Here is a 25,979-nt window from a genome sequence, read left to right as displayed (position 1 = left end):
ACAACACGAGCAGTGGCCACGCAAGCTTCCCATTACTGCTGCACCAAGAGATCTCAAACCTAAGGAGAGGGAGACTCCATGCCCATTCTGTCTTTCACACACAGACTGCGATGAAGAATGGCAGATGGGGGGTGGGGGGTGGATGGATCATATTTCACTATCACTACAAACATGGCAGAGCATCCTTTGGGCATTTAACATGGGCCACTTACACAACCATACGACAGTGACGACTCTTGATCAACTGAGCCATATTCAACAAGAGTTCCATAGCCCTTAGCCACTAACAAGTTGTAAATTTGCTAAATCACCCCTCCTCAATAAAATGGCCCCTTTGTCAGAAGTTTAACAACTTACAGTATTGTCAAACTGAATAACTGTTTAACTGCCCAAAATCTATGAATCATTTGGTTCAAATGAGGATGGCTTTGTAGAAGGAAGAATACTATACCTCTGCCTGATAGAAACAGAGACTTATTTGAAGGCCAGACTCTCCCTAGGTCAGGTATGAGGCCAATACATTTTTCTTTTATGTGACCTGTTTTATCCCCAAAGTTTGTAGGGACAAGAACAAGGAACTGGCTTCATCAATGAACTCCATTCCCTTCCTCCTCAAAAGCCCCTAGCAGCACATTCACAGCTCCTATGTAGTGCTTGGCCCGCTGGTCTTGTCCTCTTTGCTGCCACTCCCTCCCTTTTAAGTTATCCTCGCAGAAGCACCTACCTCCCCTCCCATTGGGAAGAGGCCTTCAGAAGCCTTTGGTCTCCTCCCACATGTCCAAGCCTGGGTAGAGGCTCTTCCTTGTTCTTCCTGTGAGCACAGCTGACAGAAAGCTGGATGGATTCTTCTATCTGGCTCGTCCTGCGGCCCACATCTGGCATTGTGTCTGCTTTTCTGCTGTTGAGCGCTGCTTTTGTACCCTTTCATCAACTGTTAAAAGGCTGCCCTACGGGAGTGCTGAGTCTGCTACACACAGCACTTTTGGGGTTGGGACTGGCTCCTTATACAACCTGGTACAATTCTGCAGTATCCGACTGGTTACAAACAAAATATTTCACAGAGCCTTGCAGCAAAACTTCCACTCAATGAGAGAGCAAACAAACATACTTGAAGATGAAGCATGTATGAAAGAGCTCGCAAGCTAAGTAAATGCAGCTCTACTTAGATTGTAAGCTCCTGAGGACAGGGATCATCTTTGTGTTCTCCATTTGTACGACTAGCACGATGGGGCTTCTAGGTGCTTAATACAAATCATTAAGTCAACCACCATTTGCAAATATGAAAATTAAATCACTGTAAGAGATCCTTACAATTGTCATGGGGAAAGGGGCAGAGGTTGTGACTTGGCTTAAAAGTTCTTGTAGGCTGAAACTTGGGCTCAGCTGGAGTTTGTGTATGTACACTCCTCCCCACCTCTGTATGCTTAGATCCTGGAACAACTCAGTATTACACAGTATGCGGCTTGATTTTTAATCTTTATTTAAAGCAGACTACTGTGCTAATCTGAACAGTATGAACCAGCAAAAACGTTTCCTCAGTCATCCTAAACGGTTTCTAGTTTAACTACAGTTACTCAATTTGCTTTACATTTTAATACAACCGTAAAATTGGTTAGTTTTGAGTTGGAGAATGGAAAGGATAAATATTTAACTGCAAACAGCTGCAAGGAAGATCTGTGTTTGTACATACTGGTTTTATGAATTTAAGTTGCCCAACCTCTGAAACTTGCATAAGCACTGCTCTCCTGTAAGAATTCAAAATCTTAAGGCAATTGTATTACTCATTTTACTGGAAGCGTGTCCACAGATAGTTCATTCCATATTACCAGAAGTGGCGGCTTTGAAAGCAGAAGTTTTAAACTAGATGGGTTAATCATGAGTAGACTATATCGTCATGGGAGGTGCAAAGTAAGTGCTTTACATTACAGGTTTCGTTTTACACTAGATGTTGGATGGCCCCAATATCAAAATTCTGTTACCAGGTTCCAAGTTCTTCTGCCTAATAACCATCTAAAAGTTGGAGGAGCAAAAATGAAGAGCTTTGTGTAAGGTCAAAAGCTTGTCTCTTTTACCAACAGAAGTTGGTCTAATAAAAGATATTACCTCACCCACCTTGTCTCATTAAAACAACAGTAGAACCTCAGAGTTACGAACACCAGAGTTACGAACTGACCAGTCAACCACACCCCTCTTTTGGAACTGGAAGTACACTATCAGGTAGCAGCAGAGACCAAAACAAAAACAATCCCCCCCCCCCCCCAAATATAATACAGTACTGTGTTAAACAAACTAAAAAAAAATAAAGGGAAAGCAGTATTTTTCTTCTGCATAGTTAAGTTTCAAAGCTGTATTAAGTCAGTGTTCAGATGGAAACTTTTGAAAGAACCGCCAATGTTTTGTTGAGTTACGAACATTTCAGAGTTACGAACAACCTCCCTTCCTGAGGTTTCATAACTCTGAGGTTCTACTGTACAGTAATTCTCCAAACCAATGCAAGTTCCATATTGTAATATATATGTCCCTAGGAAAAAGCATCAATGCTTTAAACTGGTAGTTTATTATTTATGTAATTTCAATCTTCAAACACTCGTCTTTACTGACAACTTAAACTACTTTGTTTAAAGCTCATCCATAATAGGTAACTGGAACAGGTTGGCAGTTTCAAAGCAGCCCAGCATTCTTTGTATGCTGCAACAACTAATCCATTCACTGCAATGGGGCTGCATAAGCATCTTGAACATTTTCAAGAGAGAGGAGTGGTAAGGCACTAGCTTAGAATTTGGGAAACCTGAGTTCAGTTGCTTGCTCTGCCAGATTTTCTTTGTCCTTGGGCAAGTCACTTACTCTTTCTGTACTTCAATTCTCCCACCATAACATGTGGATAATGGTGCTTCCTTACCTCAAAGAGGTATTGTGATAAGTACATTAAAGATTGTAAGGCACTCAGAAGCTATGGTGCTGTGGCCATAGTACCCAAGACAGAACATAGCAGCTGTTTTCTCTAAGCTGGACTATAGCAGACACTACACACACTGGTTTGCACTGTAGAAGCTTGCTTCCACATCGATGGGCCAAAACCGGGATCTCAGACCTGATGCCCTTTCCTTATTATTTTTGGTGGGCGGGGGGGGGAGGGAAAAGGGCCCTGGGCAGGCTGGACCTATGAAGGGTGCATTTCAAATCTGAATCTGCCTTTAATCGTCACCTGTTTATTTAACCTAAATGGTTGTTTCTGGAAGAAATCTTGTGAGAAGCTTTAAAATCCATTAGTAAAAAAAGGTAGCATTGTTACATAGTATCACCTGAAAAGGTTAAAGAAAATCCAATAATCCTTAAACATATGTATTCTGTTCTTAACTCAAACATTGTTTATTTATGATGGAGCTTTTACAAGAGATGCTTTATCCCTATGGCAAGGAAACAAGCCTTTCAACTGAAACATTAGTTTAATACTACTTTTTTAAAGTATTAAAACATATGGCATAGAGAGTACTCTCTAAGTTTGCGGATGATACCAAGCTGGGAGGGGTTGCAAGTGCTTTGGAGGATAGTATTAAAATTCAAAACGATCTGGACAAACTGGAGAAATGGTCTGAAGTAAATAGGATGAAATTCAATAAGGATGAATGCAAAGTACTCCACTTAGGAAGGAACAATCGGTTGCACACATCCAAAATGGGAAATGACTTCCTAGGAAGGAGTACTGCGGAAAGGGAGAGGTTGATCTGACCCAACCCCAGCTGCTCTGGACAGGGGAGGGAGAACTCAGTCTCCGTCCTACTGCTCCTCCTCCCCCCCCGCTCCCCTCAGCTGGGACTAATGTCCCTGGGCAGCCAGGGCATCCCCAGATCCCCACTCCCCCACAGCGACTTGCCTCTCACCTGGCTGCTCCCAGTGCCTGCCAGGGAGGTGTGAATGAGCACTGGTGAAGCTTCTCTGCTTCCCCACAGAAATCATTTTTCTGTGGGGAAGCAAAGAGAATCTGTGGGGATACATGTTTCTGTGCATGCACAGTGGGGCACAATTCCTCCAAGCATAGTAGTTGCAGAGCCTGACTGCTATGAACAGAAATGGCTATGCAACTCATATTCATTTCATTCGAGACAAAGATTTTGTTTTGTAACAAGCTTAACATTTAAAAACATGTTTCTTGTCCATCCAATTGATAAGAAGCCAGGCCCATGCAAAAGGAAAGTGCTAAGTAGTTTAGAAGAAAGTTAAAGTACAGATATTAAAACAATGGTTTGGAATGCAATTGGCATGGGATTTCTTATAAAGAATGAACAATCTTTGGACTCTTATTTCTAAGATACCTTTGGGGGTCGGAGTGAGAGGAATATGAAGCAGCCACTAACTACCTTTTAGAGAGTACAAATTTCCTGAAGCAAAACTGAACGTGGAAACTCCAATCCATATGGCACCAAGAAGCTTATATTTCCAGTCTTTTTCCTGTATTGTTTCCTAGCTTCATTTGGATCCATTTTAAAACACTTCTAGCAACACAATAAAATCCTGTCTCCACATTGTGTCTACAGGCCTTTAAATAGTAATGAAGAATTGAGATATAAAATCCAAACCTATCTTCAGTTTGATAGCTTCATGCTTCAGAGTTCCATCAGGGGATCTAATTAACTACACCAAATTACCAAAAAATATTCCGTTGTCTCAAGAAGATGAAAAAATCCTATTCAATGGGCATTTTCAATTTGATAGGAAAACAGTTATTTCCATAAAGTGCAATGGAATTATTAGCAATCCACATATATCTTAAGAATTAGGATAAAAATGCTTTAGAGGAAAAATGCTAAACATTTTTAATAACTGCTGCTTAACAGTATTGCTTCTTTAAAACAGTGCAGCTAAGAGTTCAACAGTCTTTTGCAATTAGGGTCAGGTAGCATGCTAACATACAGGTTTCTCAGAGCATAAGATGTGATTGCACAATATGACTTCTGTACACAAAACATGGATAAAGCTATAAGCACACAAAATAGCTGTGTCAATAAGTGTAAATGTATAACGTAGGCATTCTGAAGGGGTGGCATACTGTCTTGCAATTAGTGCAGATGTACAGATTTATGACCCACCATGCAGCACTTCTAGCTCGAGAAACAGGCTCCAATATAATTGGTCCTTGGCCATGGAGTCAGGAATTCCCAAACTGATATGGGTGTATAGACGATTCTTCAATGGACTTTATTTAGAAGATACTGCAGAATCCTTCCTTTCGTATAAAGATAGTTCTTTAACAGCCTAAAGGAAAATGTCAAAGGCAAACCACCTAGTGGCTTAATGTGAGACACACACCTTCATAGCAGAACTGATATATTGCAGTCACTTCCCCCTTTTCTGCACTGTCAGAGACAACACTAGTTGCAGTTTCCATTTGAGTTCCCTTCAATTTTAAGAGTCTGCTCTAAGAAGTCACACTGATAATCCCATTAGGACTAAGATGTTCATAAACTTCTAAATGTCTATGTTGTGCACACAAAAAGGAACTCCCTGTAGTCTTCAAATGATTCTCTTCATGACTCATGCACTTCATCAGTATGCCTATATGCAATCACAGACTCCTCTTCACCAACATCTATGAGGAGATCCATTATTACATGAGGTTTGTCATAACCAGAAAACTTGTTGCAGCTCTTTGGGATAAGGGACTCTTGCACCTCCAAGTTGGAAGGCTCTGGGTCTGAAGGAATACTACTTAACTCCGTTTGGCTACTATTAGAATGAAAATAATTCTCTTTCACTCTTGGGCTTTCTTCATCATCAGGGGTCATTTCAGCAATGCTTTCTTGGATAGACATCTCTTCTGTTTTGTTTGATATCTCCTGGGAGCTGACAGTGTCTGTTTCTTCACTGCAGTCTTCAGGATTAGGGGTCCCTATTTCTTTAACTTGGTCTACTTGGTCTATCAAGTTTACCTCGTCACTCACTGAGAGCGTTGGCTTGGATGATGAGGAGGTTATGACAGAGATATATTTTGTTTCTGGTTTTGTTTCTAAAACGTTGCGCGAGTTCAGATTTCGTATCACAGTGACCTTGAAAATAAAGAGGAGGTACTTTTAGTTATACATAAATTATATGTTTTAGTGATAATCTAGTTTACTGTCTCTATACATCAAAGTTTAGAGGCAAGACAAAATAATGCTTTAAAAAGGGATACACGTGATAATTTAACTACATGTTCCTTTCAGGAAATCTGAATTCAAATAGGAGTTGAGTTAAGTGGAAATCAGCAGTTGACATCAGTGTATGGCTTTGACACCAACAGACCTGCTGGACTTTTTAGGTGAGATGTCACAAATTCCATAACCACCTAGCAGGGACCTAAAAAAAGGTTTCATCACCCATTAGACTAGAAGAGGTAGTGGTACGAAAACGAGAAGAAAAGAGGAGGAAAAAGCAGGAAATATTCCTCTTACTCCTGTTATTTAAGCAATCTTACAAGCTTCAGCTACAAGGAAGTCAAATCCTGAAACTAGCCATTTTCTTCACCAACTTCCAGCCCAGCAACTTCACTTGCAGAAAGCTGGGCTCTTTAGGTTATTTAGGCTTTGTCTACACCACCACTTTTATCAGTAAAACTTTTGCTGGTCAGGGTGTGAAACCCGCCCCCCCTCTGGACCAACATAAGTTTCACTGGCAAAAGTGCTGGTGTGGTCAGCGCTACGCCTCTCCTGCCGACAACAACGCTCATTGAGGGTGGTTTAATTATGCCAGCAGGAGAGCTCTCTTCTGCAGGCAAAGAGTGGCTACATGGTAGACCTCACAGTGGCACAGCTGTGCTGCTGAAAGGTCCGTAGTGTAGACATAGTCTTACAACAACATTAGAGCCCTAAAACATTCCTTTTATAATCATTAGGTATGTTAAAAATGATATTTCTTCTTGAAAATTAATCCACAAGAGCACCTGAAGTGCTTTGGCTGATTTTAACTTGCTGAAAAAAGATGAGTTGAGGGGTGCTTTAGGGCTCTCAATTTCTTGGGACTAGAAACTGAGGAATATGGGATGGAAAACAATGTAATTTTAAACTGTCATGAGCCCTGCCGCCTTTTTGGCAGCTATGTCTCTCTAAACATTTGTCACTTCTTTTTGTTCTAATGGAGACAAATATTCAGGATCTATTTTTTGCACATGCCACTTTCAGATCATTTTGAGTGTGCCACTGGGTAAAAAGCTGCTAAAGGAGTCACAGAAAATATAGGGGAGTGTTCATGTATCTCCAAGTTGTTACGAAGTGCTGCAGTTAATCCCTAACTTTTTGTACCAGGGTGGGAGGGTGGTGAAGAGAATCTTATTACTACTTCTAGGAGGACACAAAATAGTTAAAAGTCCAACATGTTAAAAGTATCCTGGTCCTGGAATAAACATAAAGCTCAAGTCTCAACATTTGGAACCAAATTACAGTTAACTCCCTCCCAGGTACCGGGAAACTGGATGTTAAGATCTAGATATACACTAGATAGAAATAGGAATTGAGATATGTGTAAACACAAAGCTCCTCTCTTCACTCTTAAAATATTTTATGCTCTGACATTCATTTAATTCCTTGGAGCAGCTTACAAATCCAACTCCAATATCTCTTATAATTGGAGGGTAAAGAGAGAATTCCATATTTAAGCCTGAATATGAACCACGGGAATTAAACTGAAATGAAATTCTGTAAAAGCTATTAGCAACAAGAGAACAAATTCTGCATCTGTGATAATGAGTAAAATATCTGCATCCTGGCTATACTGCAGCTTCCAACATTTTAGCACCAGCGTCAAAGATCTCTACAATTTTTTCTAACAGTAGACTATGTCTATGAGTGAGCAAGGGAGCCTTAATCTTGATGTTGTTCTTAACAGATGTTCAGAAGAGACCACTATCATCATCTAATCTTGACTTCCTTTGAGTTTGCAGTGTTATGTTATAATATAGTTCTTTATACTGCCTCTACATTACACAGTCATGTTAGCAATGGATACTATAGTGACAGAGGCTTTCTTTATAAACGCTGAGAGGTTCTTGCAGCTAAGGCTTTTGTAATTGAATAGTGGAATAGTTAGTCTCTGCAGTTAGTTTTTGAACAAAGCAAGCCCTGGTACACACACATGGTATGTCCACACTGCAATTAGATAGCTGGCACAGGCCAGTCCCAGGTGACATGGGCTGCAGACCGAGCTCTATGACTCTCCCCCACTCACATGGTGCTAGAGCCCAAACCTGACTATCTACACCGCACTTAAACAGCCCCTTAACCCGAGTCACCTGGCATGGGCCCACCACAGGTGTCTAATTGCAGCGTAGACATACCCACAGACCTACCTATTTCTCTTGCCATAAAACAAGGAAGTACTTAGAAGGGTAAAAAAACTCCCCTAAGCAGAGGTTTACGAATATCACCAGATTTACTGAAGATAGGTCTAAAGGTTCCTTATAAAATATGGCTCAGTGACTTCAAAAATAATTTAGCAATTCAAGGAGTCCAGCTTCCATGACAAACCACTCCTCCCATCACAAAGGCGTTTCCAGTAACATAAGAATAAATGCAATTAAGACACAAGTTAATTATTTTAAGAATGGAAACTAAGTACTTGAACCTCACCTACTGGAGTAAACTCGTTAGTAAGGAGAAAGTCTAGTATTAAAGGCAATACAAAGTATCTAGTTGGAGTAAAAAGCTTACTGGTTTACAGATTCAGAGCACATATAAGATCATGGTGGAAAGATGAGACAAGTGCAAAGGATTTAACTGAGGAACCCAGACAGATATTGTGACGAAGGCTATTTAGTTAGTTAATATTGTGGCTATACAGTATTCAGTTTTGTTTACTGATGTTTGTTTTCTCCTACATGTTGCCCACTAGGTATTTCAATAAAAATACTAGCTGTAAGACTAAGCTTGTTAGATATTTAAATGTGCCATACAATAACAGACTGACACCAAATGTGCTACTGAACAGTACTATAAACTTACCAAAGACTTGGGTAGTTCAATTTTTCTCTTCTTTAGTTGCTTGCAAAGATAATACATGGCCAAAATCAGTCCAACGCCAATGACAACAGCAACACTGATTATAATATTTTTAAAGTCTAGAAAGTTAGAGAAAAATAGAGTGAGAGGTTTGGAAAACAAAAATCTTAAAACAGAAATGGCTCTTTAGAGCGACTAATTAGGGTTTTCACAATTGAGTGTACATTTTGGAATTAAATGTATGGTTTGGGCCGAGAGAATTCTTTAAAAACAGCTTTAGGGTTTTTTTTTATTGATTATGTTTTCTTTAATTATGAAGACAAGAAATGCATGAGCAAATTGTAGCTTTTTCTGCTCTTTAGAGAGATTCAATGTGGATAAATAACTTGATATTTTTAAAAAACAAAGTGCTCCAAAACACAAGAATTGTAGAACTACTGATTACAGACAAAAGGGTAACAGTGGAGTTGGTTCCTTAAATAGAATTGGGCCCAGCTCTCCTGTTCCAGTCCAGGTGTGCCCTAGTTTGGTATAATGAGGAGGATGGGGCTGCCCCAGGAGTTATGAATAAGAGAATTCCAAAGGCAGGAGAATTCAGAACCCAGAGTTGAGAGAACACATAGTAAGGAAGATTAGCCATCCTCCCTCATTTAAAAAAAAACAAAAAACAAAAAACAAAAAAAACAAAAAAAAACAAACCACTTGCTTTAATATTTTTAATCACAAGCTTATGGTTACCTTAAACCCAGGAAAGCCTACACATTTTTACTAGTTATAAATTTCAACTGAATATCACTTGTGCAATTCCAACAACTAATTTAATGATCCATTTTTTATTCAGTAAATTACACAACTGTCTAGCTGCAACTGAAACAAATTATGGTACTAATCAAATAGAAAATGACAGCCATACAACTGCTGGACAATATTAATACAATGCCAGTTAAAAGTCTTCAGAAATATGGATCAGATTTTTATAAATTATTTTACCTCGTGGCTGTTTTAAAGGAACATGAATGCAACTTTGATTTGATTGGGAAAATCCTCGATCTGAAACAATTGATGAACGTCCTTGAGCTGAAACACAGTAGGTGGAATCTTGAGAAAAAAATGGAATGTATATGCTACATAGATGCTTCTTACATGGCCCTGCTTCAAGCTCTTCGAGCTGAAAGAAAAGTAAAGTTAGATTAATTATTTTGAACTTACAATATATAAAGATAGTATTGTCACCTTACAGTGACAGAACTTTTGAAGTGCTGGGTATCAGACCTGTGGCTCCTGCATCTTTTTGCACTGCAAAAGCCGTACATCTCAGCTAACAGCTATTTGCAAGGCAACAGCTCTAACTTCTAGCATTATTAAGAACTCATATTAGACCATAGTGCCCATGGGTAAAATTTTCAAGAGCATCTAAATAATTTAGGCTCTTAAATCCCATTGATGTTCAAACACCACTTATGCTCCTAAGTCACTTTTGAAAATGGGACTTAGGTGCTTATGAAAATGTTAGCCTATGATGAAACATGCCTGTTTCCTGATCTTCTTCCCAGGGACTCATCCACCATCCTAACTGAGCAAAAGAGAAAGCGCAATATCTTGGAAATCACTCCTTCAACATTAAAGCATATTTCAAGGAGTAAAGTGGGCACATATAAAGTTACCAATATTTTGAACACAATTTTTGAAGTCCCCTGAGGACTTGTAAAAATCCAATTTTGAACTGAGCCAGTTTTCAAAATGTGAAGTAATTACAGATGGGATAGAATAGCTAATATTGCTTAAACATTTCCATTTTAATGCTCTTTCAGTTGCTTATAAACTGAGAAAATTTCCCGTCAGACTGAACTGGTTTCCACCTAGAGATAAACTTCCCTTAAAAAAAAAAAAAAAAAAAAAAAAAAAAAAAAATCTGAGCATAAATGGTTTAGCATTTTTTCAGAGCAAAACTCTCATTTACTATTTAAAAAAGTGTTGCAAGATTTTTTGTATTGCTTTAGTGCAAGGCTGGGCAAACTTTTTGGCCCAAGGGCCACATCTGGGACAGAAATTGTATGCCGGGCCATAACGCTCACAAAATTGGGGGTTGGGATGTGGGAGGGTGTGAGGGCTCTAGCTGGGTGGGGAGGGCGCTGGGGAGGAGGAGTTGGTGCAGGAGGGTGCTCCGGGCTGGGACAGAGGGGTCTGGAGCGCAGGAGGGGGATCAGGACTGGGGCATGGGAGGGAGTCAGGGGGGCAGGCTCTGGGCAGCACTTACCTCAGGCAGCTTCCAGAAACAGCAGCATGTCCCCCTCCAGCTCCTACGCAGAGGCGCGGCCAGGTGTCTGCATGCTGCCCTGTTCGCAGGTGCCACCCCTGCAGCTCCCATTGGCTGCGGTTCCCAGCCAATGGGAGCTGCAGGGGGAGCACTTGGGGCGGGGGGAGCATGAGGAGCCCCCTCGCTGCCCCTACGCATAGGAGCTGGAGGGGGGACATGCCGCTGCTTTCGGGAGCCGTGCGGAGTGGGGCAAGACCCCGACTCCGCTCCCTGGCTAAAGCGGGGCAAGTCCCAGACCCCACTTCCCGGCGGGAGCTCGAGGGCCAGATTAAGATTTCTGGAGGACTGGATGTGGCCCCCGGGCCGTAGTTTGCCCACCTCTGCTTTAGTGGCTTAGTTGATAAGGATATACATTTTAAATCTTCCACAGAGGTGGTCCCTAGACTGGATATGTGCCTTTAAACTGTCCGGTGAGCATTGATTTTGAAATTAAGGATGTAGATGTTACACAGAGTACAGTAATTTTTAGATTATTTAAAAAACCCCAATCTCCCAATTTTGCACTGGCACAGATTTTTGGATCATACGAAAACATTTCCCCTGAGGACCGCTGCTTCATTCAGCATGCAGAGCAGACTGGAGGGTGTTCAGTGAATGAGGTAGCTCAATGCACAGAACAACATTTGAGTCCTGCCCTATATGGGGTCAAATTCTGTGTATCATTATCATGCAATAAATTCATACAAATTAATGGATGTACTTCGAATCCATAGTGGTGACTGATTATTTGGAAAGGATAAGTGGGATTCAGTGAACAAGTTAGTGGACAAACACATTTAACTACGAGGATAAAAGCCAATACTGAACAGCTCTCTCTATTCAATAAAAGATTCTCAAATCATCATAATGAGGGACATGAAAGAAAAACCTAAATGGATTAAGTGTCCAAAAGGTAGACTTATTAAAGCAGGGGTCCTACAGAAATAATAGCACGTGACCGCAATTAAAGATTACTGCAATGGATACTCAAAGGACAGGGCTATGGTTAAGGTTCCACATTCAACATTTCAGGGATTCAGTTTTGCATCATTAATAGTTTTAAAATTGTTTAAAGAAAATTACACACACATCCAAGAGAAATTAAGGTAATAAAATCCTATTGTTTATCAATATATGCTCTTTCTAAAACGAAGTGTTTTTGTAAAAAAGGCCAAAATACAATCTGAAACTTTCAATTTAAAACATACCTGCTCTCCATTGGACCAGAGAAACACCTTGTATGTGAAGTCCTTATATTTTCGAACAGCGCGTGGGGGGCGAATCTCAACCCTGATTTGGTCTCTCTCAATTGAGACATTCAGAGTCGGTGGTCCTATTTTTCCTGAAACAAAGGTGTACCTTCACTATTGGGTTGAAGGATTTTGATACAGAATTCTAAGACAAATGTAGAGCTAACAGATATGGCATTTATCATTCATTTTCAAGAGGAAAAATTAAGACATGCCAGAATAATGAGTGATTACATACCTGATGGGAGGAATGCTGCAGAGGAGTTGAGTCCTGGTTTAGGGAATATATGCTTTTGGATGGGCATAAATTGGGCAGTACCAGTGAGGACACTGGGCAGAAATGTCTGCCAGATGGCTTATAAAACTTTACATTTTTCTATGTTAACATACGGATGAGGTTTGAAAAAAGTGTCAAATGGTCTAAATGGGCAAAAGGTTAAGGCACTGAACAGAAAAAAGGACATGACAACTGGACAGACATGATGCTCGTTTACAAGTGCTTACACATTCTTATTTTGGCTAAAGGGTGGCTTCCCCCCCCCCCCCAGTGTAGCTACATCAAGTAGGAACAGATATAAGCTAAACTGGAACCAACCACTTTTAAACCAAAAACAAAAACAAAAATTCTTCACACCAAGAGTTTGCACTGGTTCAAAAATGACCGGAACGGGCAATTTAAATATAGCCAAGGCCACAAAATCCACAAACTCTTTGACAAGCCTTTTAATTAAAAAAAAAAAGGGAGGCTTCAGGATATAGCAGAAGACAAAGCTGTTGTGGTCAAGGAAGAAGCAGTCCTTGCTGTCCTGAGGCAGCTCGCCTGGCTGCTGCTGTGAGAACATGTGCCAGAGCAGCAAGTCCTCCACTGATACCGCCGTGCTGGGCTGTGTGAAATACACCTGCCTGCCCACACTCAGCTCCATGATCTCCAGGAAGGCAACAAGCCTACTAAAACTGGAGAGCTGCTGCCTCCACCAGGTGCCAGGAAACAACCTCCTCTAGGCAGTGGAAAGAGCCTCGCCCCTTTGGCCATCCTCTGGCTCCACGATGGCAGAGCTTCTTGCCCCTTTCCTCACTCTGGACACTGGAAGAGCTGCCTCCTCAGGCTCAGATTTAGGTGGGCCTGGGTATTAACACAGCTGACCCAGGCCCTCCTATGGTTACGCCCCTGGTTAGGAGGCCAAATAAAACAAATCAGAGGGCCAGATGTGGCCCAGGGCTGCCAGTCACCCATTCCTGATTTTAGTTAAACCAGTGTAACTTTCCCCACATATATAAGGCCTTAAAATTCAGCTCCTTGACATCAATTAGAAAAGCAAAACAAATCATGTATACATGATACTAAAGCACAAAGCAAGGTACTATTGACTGATGAGATTTCATTCGAGTATCATGCAGAATCTAAGAACACCATATTAAAACCAAGATTATTAAATTTGAAAAATAATCTCAGGAATTATCAGGACAACAGGCTAGAAAGTTGCTCATAAAAAGGTAGCATCAATTTATGTAAGAGATTAGGCATTGGAAACAGGGCTGCCCAGAGGATTCAGGGGTCCTGGGGTCTTCGGCGGCAGGGGGCCCCTGCCACCAAATTGCCGCCAAAGACCCGGCACTTCGGCAGCAGGTCCCAGGGCGGAAGGACCCCCCTGCCGCGGGTCTTCAGGGCACTTCGGCAGTGGGTCCCGGGGCAGAAGGACCCCCCGCCACCGAACTGCTGCCGAAGACCCGGAGCGGAAGAAGCTCCGGGGGCCCGGGCCCTGCGAGAGTTTTCCGGGGCCCCCGAAGCGAGTGAAAGACCCCGCTCCAGGGGCCCTGAAAAACTCATGGGGGCCCCTGCGGGGCCCGGGGCAAATTGCCCCACTTGCCTCCCCCTCTGGGCAGCCCTGATTGGAAATGGATGCGATGAAACTACCCTTAAACCTGTAGCCCATTAGAACTCAAGACATCTAAGTTTAAGGCAAGGATTGAGCACTAAAAGAATTTAGGGAAAGGTTTATACAAAGTTTAAAATTTATATAAGCCAAGGGCCCTGCAAATTATCCTTTTTTGTGTAAATCTAAATGAAATGCTATTGATTCTGAATGCGCCCAAAACATTTTATAATTGAAAACTATATATGCAGTACATCCTTAGTTATCCAACTATAAAAAAGTACATTTAATGTATCTGGATAATCCTAAAAGAGATTGTTATATGCATAAGGACTGCAATGCATAACTTTCAACACAGGACATTATGCTCTGCAGTCATACTACAGGGGACTTCCACTTAAAGGTAACAGTTTTGGTTGATCAGAAGATGGATAACTGAAGCCACATTGAATAGGGATCACTTCGCCCAGCATTGTAATACAGCAACTTCTGGAATGTCTAAGAAGGCAGTACTTTCCAAGCACAACAGTGGTCTCCCTACCCCACATTGGGGCGTTGGGATAGTAGCAAAATAAGGAAAGCATGCCACTGAGTGCATCACCAGCACCACTTCTTTTTAAAATGTTTGGAAAGGTGCTCAGACATTAGTGAGGGGGCCATACAAGTAACTACCTATAAAGAGTGCTCCTAAGCAACTGTTATGCTCATCTTTCATCCTGAACCCCAAGTTATACTATGATATTCCTAACCAAACATACAATATTGCACCAGAAATATATTTATATTAATCTTTAAATTTAATAGAAATACTATGAATTAATCTAAGTGATCTCAAATCAGTTTTCTGGATGTAAAATTTAGGTTTACATTTAAACTTACCATCCCGTCGCAGAACAAATTCTTTGGTCTCAACGTACTCGGACTCTTCTAACCCAATGAAAGCTTTAACTCTAGCCCAGTGAGACTGACTCAGGTCTTCTATTTCATTAGAGAGGTCACAATAATGTTTACTTATCTTCATGCAGGTGCTGACTGGCTTATATTTCCCTAGCCTGTAAAATAGATTAAAGAGTAATTAATGTAATTTTTACAGCCAATGTATTACGCAATACAGATGTCAGAATGGAGACAAATTCTGTCTTCATTTACACTCATACTGAATTCCATAGGGACGGCATGATTTCACTGTGTAGAAATAAAACTTTCCTGGACATATGGCAAAATCAAAGGACTCACTACATGAATGCCTTTTAAAGAAAATAAGGTACAGGTATAATGCAAGACATGGAAACTTACTCATAAGGTTGGATTTCCACAATAAAGTGAGGGGTTGTAGGCATGCGCATGTAATCCCAGCGCAATACAGTCTTGAAGTTCAAGGATTCTATTACAACATTTGTTGGCAGAGGCACTAAAAAAAGCAATCAAACAGAACAATCAGTACCTTGATGGAGTAGATTTTTGTGATGTATGAGAACAGCCATCAATATTCCTGAAGTATTCAGAAGACAATGCATTTACTGGAAGTTACTTCAGAAGTCATTAAGATAAGACTGCTTGCTGCCTATATGAACAGAGAAGAGCCTGGCAGACTGACTTTCTGTTCTTCTTACACAAAAAGGCAGTTAATCCTTTTTGTCCAAGAGTGAGCTGAATGCCTCAGAGTTTCTCTTTCTTCTCTCTCTTTCCCTATATTACGTTCTCCCACCTCCAGTATATATTCTGTCTCTTCTTCCACTGCCTCCACTCAAGAAGCGCTCTCTCTCCATACTGGATTTCATTATCCAGACACCACACACACCCTCTGCTGCCAATCATCCACTCACACAGAGGGTTTGGAAATATCAAGCTCCTGAATCCCAAGAAGAATTAAGCCTAATAACTAAAGGCAAATATGAAAGATGAACCCCCATCTCTCACTAGCTGAAGTAATGCCCCAGGTAATGGCCCTGGGGATATGCTATCTCCTACCCCTCCAGCTGCTGGTAAGGGGTGATGCTGTTTCTGCACCCACCTTCAAAGGCTGCCTATGGGACGTGAAGAGGATCATTTACTGTTTCTTTCTCTAAACATAGACGTCAGCTCCTGCGATGGTTGTAGAATCCCCATTATTCTACTCCTTTCAGCTTCTTGGCTGCTGCAAGGGGTTTGTGTCTTCACTAATCTATCTTCTGGACTCCATTTTTGGGTCCCCAGCTAAATGAATGCTTCAGTTTCTAGCTCAGAGCTCATAATTCCTAAAAGCAGTGAAACTAACATGATTCTTTTCAATGTTACTACAGTCTACAGGGTTCTGAACAGCAGCAGTGAAAACTGACAAGACTTTTGTTGTTAGTCTGCTACAGCTTTTAACAGCTTTGAGCAGCAGCAACACTGGAGTTATAAGCAGACTAGGTCTTGTTTACGCACAGAAGTTGCACCAATTTAACAGAATTTTAAAGCAATTTAGTACAACTGTGTGTACAAAACCCTATATTAGCAAGTTTAAATTGACTTAACTTGTTAGTAAATTTACAGGGGCAAGTTATCAGTAGAAGACAGGTTTAAAATTGATTTTAAAATGTCCACACAAAGTTGCACTGGTTTAACTACATCAGCATTAAAAAAAAAACAAACTCCACGCTATTAGTTAAAACAGTGCAAGGCCTGCTTAGACCAGGCATAAATGGGTTTAAAAATATATATATATCACACCTTAATTTAAATAGTGCACCTTTCCTCACATAGACAAGCCTACCGAAAGGTTACACTGCATTGTTTTCCATAGGGTTCAGGTGGGTGAGGTTACTGTTTTTGTTTTTTTTTTAAAGAAAAAACCCCAAACAACTTAAATTCTGCAGAAGTTGATGACACCTGTTTAGGAAAACCTCCTCCTAAGTGGATTTTCAGGCTCTGTCCATGCTTAGACACTTAAACAATTACAAGACAGAGGATGTAAAGAGTTTCTCTTAGAAGTATCGCTGCTCACCTGAAACAGATAGCCAGAACACCCCAAGTGATCAAAAAATTATATGCTTTTTGATCCCCCTCCCCTACCTCTAAAGGGTGACACCAACTTGGAAAAAAATAATCACATCTGTTTGAAGTGTTTATAGCATCTGTTGGTTGAGAAGTAATACCTATCATTACTACAACTGAAAAATTGATAAAGAGTGCCTCTCCTTCAGTTTATTTACATTAAGCATGAAAATCCACCCAAATTCAGAAGAGTTATAAGCCTTTCAAAAATGCTATTTGCATGTGCTCAGTGGAGCTTGTTAGAGATTGACTTCTAAAATCTCCAAAGTTTAATCTCCAGCATAGTCCCACCTGTAGGGATCCCTATATCACAGCAAAAGCACTGGACATGCCCCCTGAATGGGGTGATAAATCCTAAATTAAGGGAGCCTTCCTTTTCACACATTTTATTATTAAAGATAATGAGGACACTGTCATTTCAGGCAGAACTAGGACCAGAATGCGTATCTCATAGCATTTCTACTTAGTCACACTGCTTTTCAGAATATGCAAACTTTATGTAGTTGGCTGTGCTGTCTATAAACACAAGACTATATTTCCCCCCCAGAGTTAAGAGTACAACCCAGGATTTCTCATTTCCAACATATTTCTGCTGTCTGGAAAGTAGTCATGTAAGCTCTGACAAACTGTGTACACTATCACCCTCTAGTTGTAGCTGGTTCATATAAGATAACAGCATACTGCTAATACCAGGTATTGCTTTAGCTCAAGAGGTAGAGGTCAATGCTGGAGACCTAGAAGTCCTGGAAAGTGTTCAGCGAGTGAATCAGGGTTGTGTAGTGAATGCAGCTGTCTGTAGGACATCTGATTCATCCATTGTAGAACTACAAGGTGTGGAGAGAGTGAGGATGAGTTAGGGGACTGCAGAAAGAGAAAGGATTGCCTTCAACAGCAACTGAATGCCACCCAGGAGAAATGGGTTCCATCCACATGTCTGCCATAGATTGCGTATGTGATAGTGGGTAAGTCACTTAAATGAAGATTTTCACATTGTATTCCCCATTTTCTGGGTACCCGACTTGAGACATGGGACCTTGTTTTCAGAGTTGCTGAGCACTCAACTACAAGTAAAGTCAATGGGAACTGCAGCTGCTCTAGGAGCAAGATGTGGAGTTGGGAAGTCCTGGGCTCCAATTCTGGTTATACCATTGACTCACTCTGTGGCTTTGCACAAGTCACTATCTGTTTTAGTCTCCTTGTGTTTAAAAATGGGTATAATATTTACCCGTCTACTTCATAGTGTTGGCAGTGGTTGGTTAGTGTCTGTACATTGCTTTGAACATATACAATTATTAAAAATACAGAATACTCTAAAAATGGATCCCTAGTTCTCAAGTTAGATATCCAATCGTGGAAGCAACCATAATTAGTGGACACTTCTTCAAATTGTAGCCTAGGTTCCTTATCTGTAAAATGAGGATAACTTATCTCAGAGGAGTTGTGAAGATACATTCATAAGACACTCTTACTACTATCATTAATACCACAGAAAACTAATTAATAATTAGGCATTAGAAATTAATAATTCTGTATCCAGCATAGCATTTGGATGGTGTTCAAAAACACAGCATGAGGCCAAACTCTAAGTTACAAGCCTAAGAGTAACACTGGATAATTTCCTCAAACTAACCCCCACCCATCCTGTGCACTGATTAAGGTAAGGGTCGTATGGTAAAAAAAAATGGTTTGTGATCATGTAGTTAGAGATTATCATAATACATATACACAAGGGGGCCAAATTAAGGTTGAATAGGAAATTTTACTTCTGGCATTTTCTAACTTTTAAATGTTTGACTTTGCAATCTTATTTTAAGGTAGTTTTTTGTATATAAAATTGATGTCATAATAGACCATAACTCAAACCTGACTTCTGCCAGATTATGTTTTTATTTACAAAACATAGCAGATAGACTTGGGGCTATATGTTAGAGAGCCTAGACTTTGCTTCATGTTATACTAATAAGGGAAAGTAAAAAAACATTTCCCTCATCTTAAGAATGAGACCACAAGGATTTAATATGTGCTATGTTTGAAAGTGGTTTTAGTCATTCTCTAACACACACAAGGTGACATTTCAGTTATTGGAAACAGCAGCAGATTCTCAACCACAAGAAAAAAAGTGTCAAAGTATTTATCTATTCTAAAATGCCTAGCAGTAAATACAATACTTGCTGCAATAAACCATGCAGAATACAAATGCAAATTAACATACTATTACAGAAATAAAACTACATTAAAATATTAAGATTGCAAAATCAAGCACTGAAAAGTTAGGAAATGCCAGAATTATGGCTGCCTATGGGACCTTAATTCATCCCCCTTGCACATGTACAGTCTTTAATTACATGATCGTATTCTATTTTTTCCACAATCCCCCTGCCTCATTAAGCGCACAGGAGGGATGGTGCTCCTCATTCTTCACTGTGCTCCCCCGGGCCTTGTTTACATCCATTGTTCAAATTCTGTTCTGAAGGCAGAATTTTTAGTTCCCTCACAGGCTTTCTATTGTGCTTGTCACTATGGTATCTGGTTAATTAATGAATTAATTTAGACACCCCTGTGAAATGAAGGGCTATTATTCCTATTTTACAGATAGGGAATTAAGACACAAAGATTAAGATTAAAAGTATCCATTAATTTTAGGTGTGTAAATTGAGACTCTAGAAACAGATTTTCTGAATGCTTCGGATTCTATAGCATTTTATATGTTCAAAACACTACTCTGATTAGCTACAATTGCAGCTACTGAATGTTCGGCACATCAGACCTCAGGTCAGGCATCAAGAAAATGAGGTACACACAATTATGACCACCTGTGCAAAGTTCAGGTTTAGGTGACTTGCCCAGCATCATACAAGAATTCTGAGGCAGAGATAGAATCCAATTCTTCGGGGTAGCATTCAATTGGCTTAACCATGAGACCATCCTTTCTCTACCTGCAGTTCCCTACGTCATTCACTACACACCACCTTCCAACTTCTGAAACAAATGAAGAAGGGGTCTTACAGTCACCTTCACTAAAGAACACATTCATCTCCAGAGTGTGTCTATCTTGTTGTGCTTTGAATGAGGCAGGAATCCTGTGGGAAAAAATGGTCTTCAAAATGCACAAGGGAGGGTGAATTAAGATTGTGCAGGCAATCTTAATACTGGCATTTCCTCACATTTGAGTGCAGACTTTACACTGACACCTGCATGAGAGACATCAGCATGGGTAGAACATATAGGTCTGTAGTGAATAGGTGTGGCTCCCCTCCTTCCCAGCAGAGGGAGCGCCCTTACAGACACCCAAGTAGGCAGAGCCACCGCCGCCTGTCCCCGCCCCCTGGAAGTCAAGGGGCGGGGCAGGAAGTATAAAAGCCGGCCGCCAGAGCTCAGTGAGGCCCCAGCTGCTGCGGGGAGCAGACGTGTGGCCAGGAGCTCGCGGTCGGGAGACCTCAGAGGCCATTGCCCTAACTGGCCGGAGCTGCCCCGAGCCCACTACGAGGAGGAGCCACTGGAACCCGTCTGCTCCCGTCATTGGGAGGAGCCGTTGGAACTCCCCCACACCAACCCCGAAGGTGAGATGCCACCAGGGCCCCTCCGCCCCTGCTGTTACCCAGAGGAGCTGCCAGAGTCCAATTGGCCGGACTTCCCCGAGGAGCTGCCGGACCTGCCGCCCAGCCCCGGCTGAGAGGAACCCATGCTGGTGGATTGGACTGGGCCCGGTGCCACGGACGAGGTAGGCCCTGAGGGGGAACCCGGAAGTAGCCCGGGGGTAGCCGACCCCGGTCAGGCTGTAGCCACGTATGAGCCGATGTCGGTGTGTTTTGGTCAGGACACCGCACTGACCCCAGCGGCAGTGGCCGCTGCTAGGGCCCTGAGCTGGGAAGCAGTGGAGTGGGTGGGCCTGTGCCCCCCCCCCCCCGTCACCTCCGCTCATGGATGGCAGGCTTCCCCCTGTTGTACTGCTGCTCAGTCCCTGCACCAAAGGGCCCCGAGCTCCCTAAACTGTGTGTCACTCAGTCCTGTGCCAAAGGGTAGGAGCGCTGACCCAGCGAACTATACCGCTGCCCCACCGGTAATGAGTCGGTGTGGCTCCCCTCCTGCCTAGGTGGGTTGAGCCCCGGCACGAACCTTCTACAAGGTCCATTGTAGAGACTTCTGCTGCTTCAACTAATAATGTACCTGATAGCAGTACTAGGCTGCCCTAGTACTAGGCTCCTACCGGGAGCAGCGCAGGGCCAGGGCAGGCTGCACCGCCGAACTTTTAGTGATCGGAGATTTCAATCGACTGGCAGAGGCTCCGCGATCAACCAGTTGATAGTGATCTACAGGTAGGTGACCACTGTTGTACAGGTATTTGTCATACTGGCTAGTGATAGTCCTGGGGCTAGCAGTCAGGTACATTTTTCAATCCCCATAAATATACATGTAAGATACAAACAGAATAAAAGGTATAGTATAAAAATTTTATCTGCATTAGTCTGTATGTCACATTAAACATGTCACAAGCTTTTTTCACAGCCTGCCTATTAGAAAGGAGGGACCATTTCCCTCTTCTGCTGGAATAACCACCTGTTTGTAGCCCTGATGAGTTACCTGATTTGAACTTAAATCTGTTACTTTTCAAAGGCAGTATCCATGTACTTATCAGATGGGTGTAATTTTGAAAGAGAAATTCCACATTTAGAAAGTTAACATTTCTAACTGATTATTTTTAATGTCTTTTAAGAAGCTCAGAAGTTTGGAAGCAGTTTAGGAAATAGATTAGTGGGCTGAGGGCAGATGAAATATGTGATAGAAGTATTTAATCAGTTGCATTTAACTATCACTTGGAATTATATAAATCCCATCTTGCCCTTCTGAACCAGCCTTGAAAAAGCTGCCATTTAGCATATATACATACCCATTAAGATATTATAAAATCCTCTTAAATGTTTAATCAAAGTATTAATATTGAAAAGCCTGAAAACACTTGCTTTTACACACTTAAACATTTACAAGCAGAAAGGAACAAAATGAAAATAAGCAGAAATATTTCAGAAGTAAAACCTTGATGCCACTCTGAAACTATTGCTTCATTATTGTCATTTGTTTTTTGGCCTTAGCTGTATAGGTTGCTACAATGAAGTTTGTGTCTGAACCGAAACCATGTATGAAAGACTGGGAGAAGGAAGAAAAACAACTCTCCGCATTGATTCTGTGGCTGCGTAAACAGTGCATCTTTGTTTCAAAGAATTCTTTTCCATGTATGTTAAGGACAAATGCAAATTAGACTTTACTATGGCACATGTTCTCAAATACTACAGAACTTTGTCCTTCAATCTTAAGTGTAAATAAAAATATTCCTACTCCAACTGGAGCTGGGTTTTATTGTTTACAGTGTACTTTATATGCACTTAGAATACTGTACAGGCAAGGTTACCTTGACCAAATTTTGAGCGGAAAGGATCATTTCAGTGAAGTGTGTTCTTGGAATACTCAGAAGTAACCTAGTATACCTTAATATTCCATATATATTCCACATAATATTCCAGCATCCCAACACATGCTGTAACCAACAGCAATGAGTCTAAAACAAACTTACTAAATGATGCTGAAAATTCAATGGAATTTTAAATGTCACCTTTCGCTCTTTCAGCAAAACCATGCAAAAGTACAGTTTTTCTACTCACTACCCTTTCTAAATCCACTGCAAGTATTTAACTAAGTGCAGCTGAGAGTATTTTTTTTAATTAATGCTCCCTAGATTGAGTGATCAAGAGCTCAACAAAATAAGTGTTGATACACTGATCCAAAATGAGACATTTAAGAAAGTTAGTGCAGGAACTTTAAAAAGGATGATTAACTTTTTTTTATTTTTAAAATGTAGTTTAATTTTAATATTAATCAGAAATAAAAGGAAATCAAGACAATGTGGTGCATTTCCTTTTATATAGGATTACAGTGTATGCTCAATATTTTCTATAATTTCACCTTCTCAATTAAGCATTTTTATTTTATGTACTGCATAAGTCACATTAAGGGGATTCTAAATTGAGTGATAACCAAGAGACTAATTTGGTGTTGAGGGCACATAAAAAACTGTAACTAGATTACATCTTAGAATCATTTGTTCTAGAAGGCTATTCTAGTGGATAACCTACTCCAGTCCAGCATCACGGCAAGTTTGATTTATATGTCCCTAAACTTCTTGCAACTGAAGCCCCTTACAACTCATTCTGTGCTGACTGGAAATTAGTTTGGTTGTTGGCATTGATGACTTGGGTCTTTGTCATAACTATGCACAGCTGATATGTTACTGCAAAAATATATTTAGATCAGCAGAGTCAGTGTATGTTTTCAGACCTCACTTTGGGGAAGCAGATCAACATCTACACAATGGACTATTATTAGTGTGTCAGGTAGGTGGGCAGAGTCTGGAAGAGTATCACTACCTTTCCCCACTCCAAATCACAACCCTGCATATATGTCTCAGTGTTTTGATCTTGGAAGGATAATATACAAGGCCTGATCTAACTGTTCTTTAACATTAGGTGCAACTGCAATGATTTAAACATCATTTAAGCAGTTAAGACTAGACAGGTTTCAAAACCACTTCAGCAAGATTTTCTACCCGATCTGGACACACTTATATGAACCATTTTTAAAGAAAAGTGTTGTTTGATCTCTACTTGCATATAACAATCATTCTTAAAACCTGTTAAAATGTTTATACAATGCTATTAAGAAGACAAGCCTCAACCAGGCTTTTTTTTTTTTTTGGTTTCTAGCAACACCCAGTCAGGGCCATCTCTAGGGGAGTGCGGGGCAGAGACAACCTCCCCACCCTCCAGCCCAGGGGCCGCCCCCCACTCCACCCCTTCCCAAGCCTCCACCCTGCCTCTTTCTGGCTTCCATCCCCACCCCGAGCAATGCCAGGAGTGGAGGGGGGGAGGTTCTTCGTGCCTGCGGGTACGGCCCCCTGCTAACCATCCAAGTCACCCTGGACCCTGTGTCCTGAAGTGCAGTGCCCCCCAAAGCACAGGGTACCCCGGTCTGTCCTATGGACAGGATGGCTCTGCCCACAGTTGCTGCAGCCAGATGTTCTTCCTAAAACGGAAGCCGTTTGGAGGCAAGTTATTTTTTAAAAAATCCTAAAGCTCAGTGCTATGATGCTATCCAAGACACTCTTCGTAGGCAGGAAATCTGAACAAAACCAGAACAATCACGAGGGAGATTAGGGATAAAGAGTGGAAACAAAAGGAGGAAACAAACATGCTATACCCTCCACATCCTCAAACTCAGATACGCCCGCCACACAAGAACATGCCCTCTGTGACCTAACATACCCACCATGGGCAAAACCTTGTCTTCACTACATCTGCAACACAGAGCCTCTCATCCTGTTCTAAAACCCACCATGACCACTCAGAAGTCTTCTCTCTTACTCCAGATCCTACCTCAACCACAGCCCCGTTGCCAAAACACATCCCTCTCCTGCCCAACCACCCCAGCATAACTGCCTCCCCCTATTCCCTTGCTACTATTTCCCCTTCCACCGCACCCTCCCCCCCCCATGTCAACAACCTCCCTCACAACACCGCACTGCTGTTGTTTAAAGCCCCAGATTCTGGAGTCCACGGATTACATGAGACTCCAATTACCCCTTTACAGAGCAAAATGTGCATTTCTAGCTGCTTGTGGCTAGGGAAGAAGAGATTGAAATCAGAGCCCAGTGCCCCCTTCAGGCTCAGAATCCAGGGGGCAGAGGCAGACCCACTCTCTGATTGTTTTTAAATACCATGGGTTTCTGCCCATCTTATTGGGGGAAGGGAAGAAGAAGAGAGTCCGATGTGAGAGTTGAACTCTTAAGGGCTGGCCAGTTACTGCTCCCAGCTCCCCGATACCGCCCCCCCCCCCCAATAGCGCTCCGCCCCCTCTAGCGCCCCCCGCCGCCCGTACCTGTTTCCGGGAGTTCCCCGGAGCTGGCCTCGCTCCGGGACAGCAGCACAGGGAGGAGGCAGAGAAGCGCGGCCGCAGGCGGCACAGGCCGCATCCTCGCTCGGGGCGCGCTGGCCGCGCCAGCAGAAGGCGCGAGGGGGAGCCGGGCTCGAGCGCAGCAGCCACGGCCCGGCGACGTCTCCGTCTCCGTCTCCGAGTTCAGAGTGGTGGGGAAGGTGCAGCCCGCCGCGCCCGGTTCTGGCCACGTGACTGCCCGGGTAGGGGAGGGGCAGGGCGGGCTGCGAGTCCAGCCTCGGTCTGGGCGGCGTGTCTGACTCCGCAGTGCAGCCGCGTCTCTGCGCCGCGCTGTCGTATTGCAGGGCAGGCTCTGCGCCGGCTCGGCAGCCCGCCCGGTTAACTCTCCGGTGCCTGCAGCTCAGCACGGTGCGCTCCTCCAACGCAAACACTCAGGGAATTACCACTGCGGCGGCAGCCCCAAACGTGCAGAATTCACGTGTCTGTCTCACCCACCCATCAACTCAGACACACAGAAGATCAGGGTTGGAAGAGACCTCAGGAGGTCAGCTAGTCGACGGGTGGGAAAAATATGACCTGCAGGCTGGATGCAGCAAGTCTAACATTTCTGTCAAGCCCACCAGGCTCTTCGGCT

At 42.2% G+C, this 25,979-nt stretch overlaps 1 protein-coding gene across 2 annotated transcripts; it reads right to left on the bottom strand.

The window, feature by feature from the left end:
- Nucleotides 1-1,702: 1,702 nt before the first annotated feature.
- On the bottom strand, nt 1,703-25,516 carry IFNGR1 (interferon gamma receptor 1). Of its 2 annotated transcripts, XM_054021859.1 has the most exons (8): nt 25,331-25,420; nt 21,572-21,776; nt 15,683-15,797; nt 15,266-15,438; nt 12,471-12,604; nt 9,957-10,134; nt 8,970-9,085; nt 1,703-6,044 (listed from the first exon to the last, which is right to left on the bottom strand). In XM_054021859.1, exons 3-8 carry the CDS (start codon nt 15,730-15,732, stop codon nt 5,526-5,528), a joined length of 1,170 nt encoding a protein of 389 aa, XP_053877834.1. In that variant the 5' UTR covers nt 15,733-15,797; nt 21,572-21,776; nt 25,331-25,420; the 3' UTR covers nt 1,703-5,525. The 2 variants fall into 2 exon arrangements, with proteins under 2 accessions (XP_053877834.1, XP_053877833.1); XM_054021858.1 differs by lacking the exon at nt 21,572-21,776 and having other exon boundaries at nt 25,331-25,516.
- Nucleotides 25,517-25,979: the final 463 nt, after the last annotated feature.

Source organism: Malaclemys terrapin, chromosome 3 (genome assembly GCF_027887155.1).
Source record: "Malaclemys terrapin pileata isolate rMalTer1 chromosome 3, rMalTer1.hap1, whole genome shotgun sequence".
NCBI lineage: Eukaryota > Metazoa > Chordata > Testudines > Emydidae > Malaclemys > Malaclemys terrapin.
Note: the sequence above shows the minus strand (reverse complement) of the source record. Positions and strands in the feature narration are given on the sequence as shown.

Bases quoted from the DNA above. Each gene is read 5' to 3' on its own strand.
- IFNGR1 (XM_054021858.1), bottom strand. From the start codon at position 25,424: ATGCGGCCTGTGCCGCCTGCGGCCGCGCTTCTCTGCCTCCTCCCTGTG. The intron at 15,798-25,330 runs GTACGGGCGGCG...TGCTTTTTTTAG, and splicing joins CGGGGAACTCCCGGAAACAG to TGCCTCTGCCAACAAATGTT. The intron at 15,439-15,682 runs GTAAGTTTCCAT...TCTATTTTACAG, and splicing joins GTGGAAATCCAACCTTATGA to GCTAGGGAAATATAAGCCAG.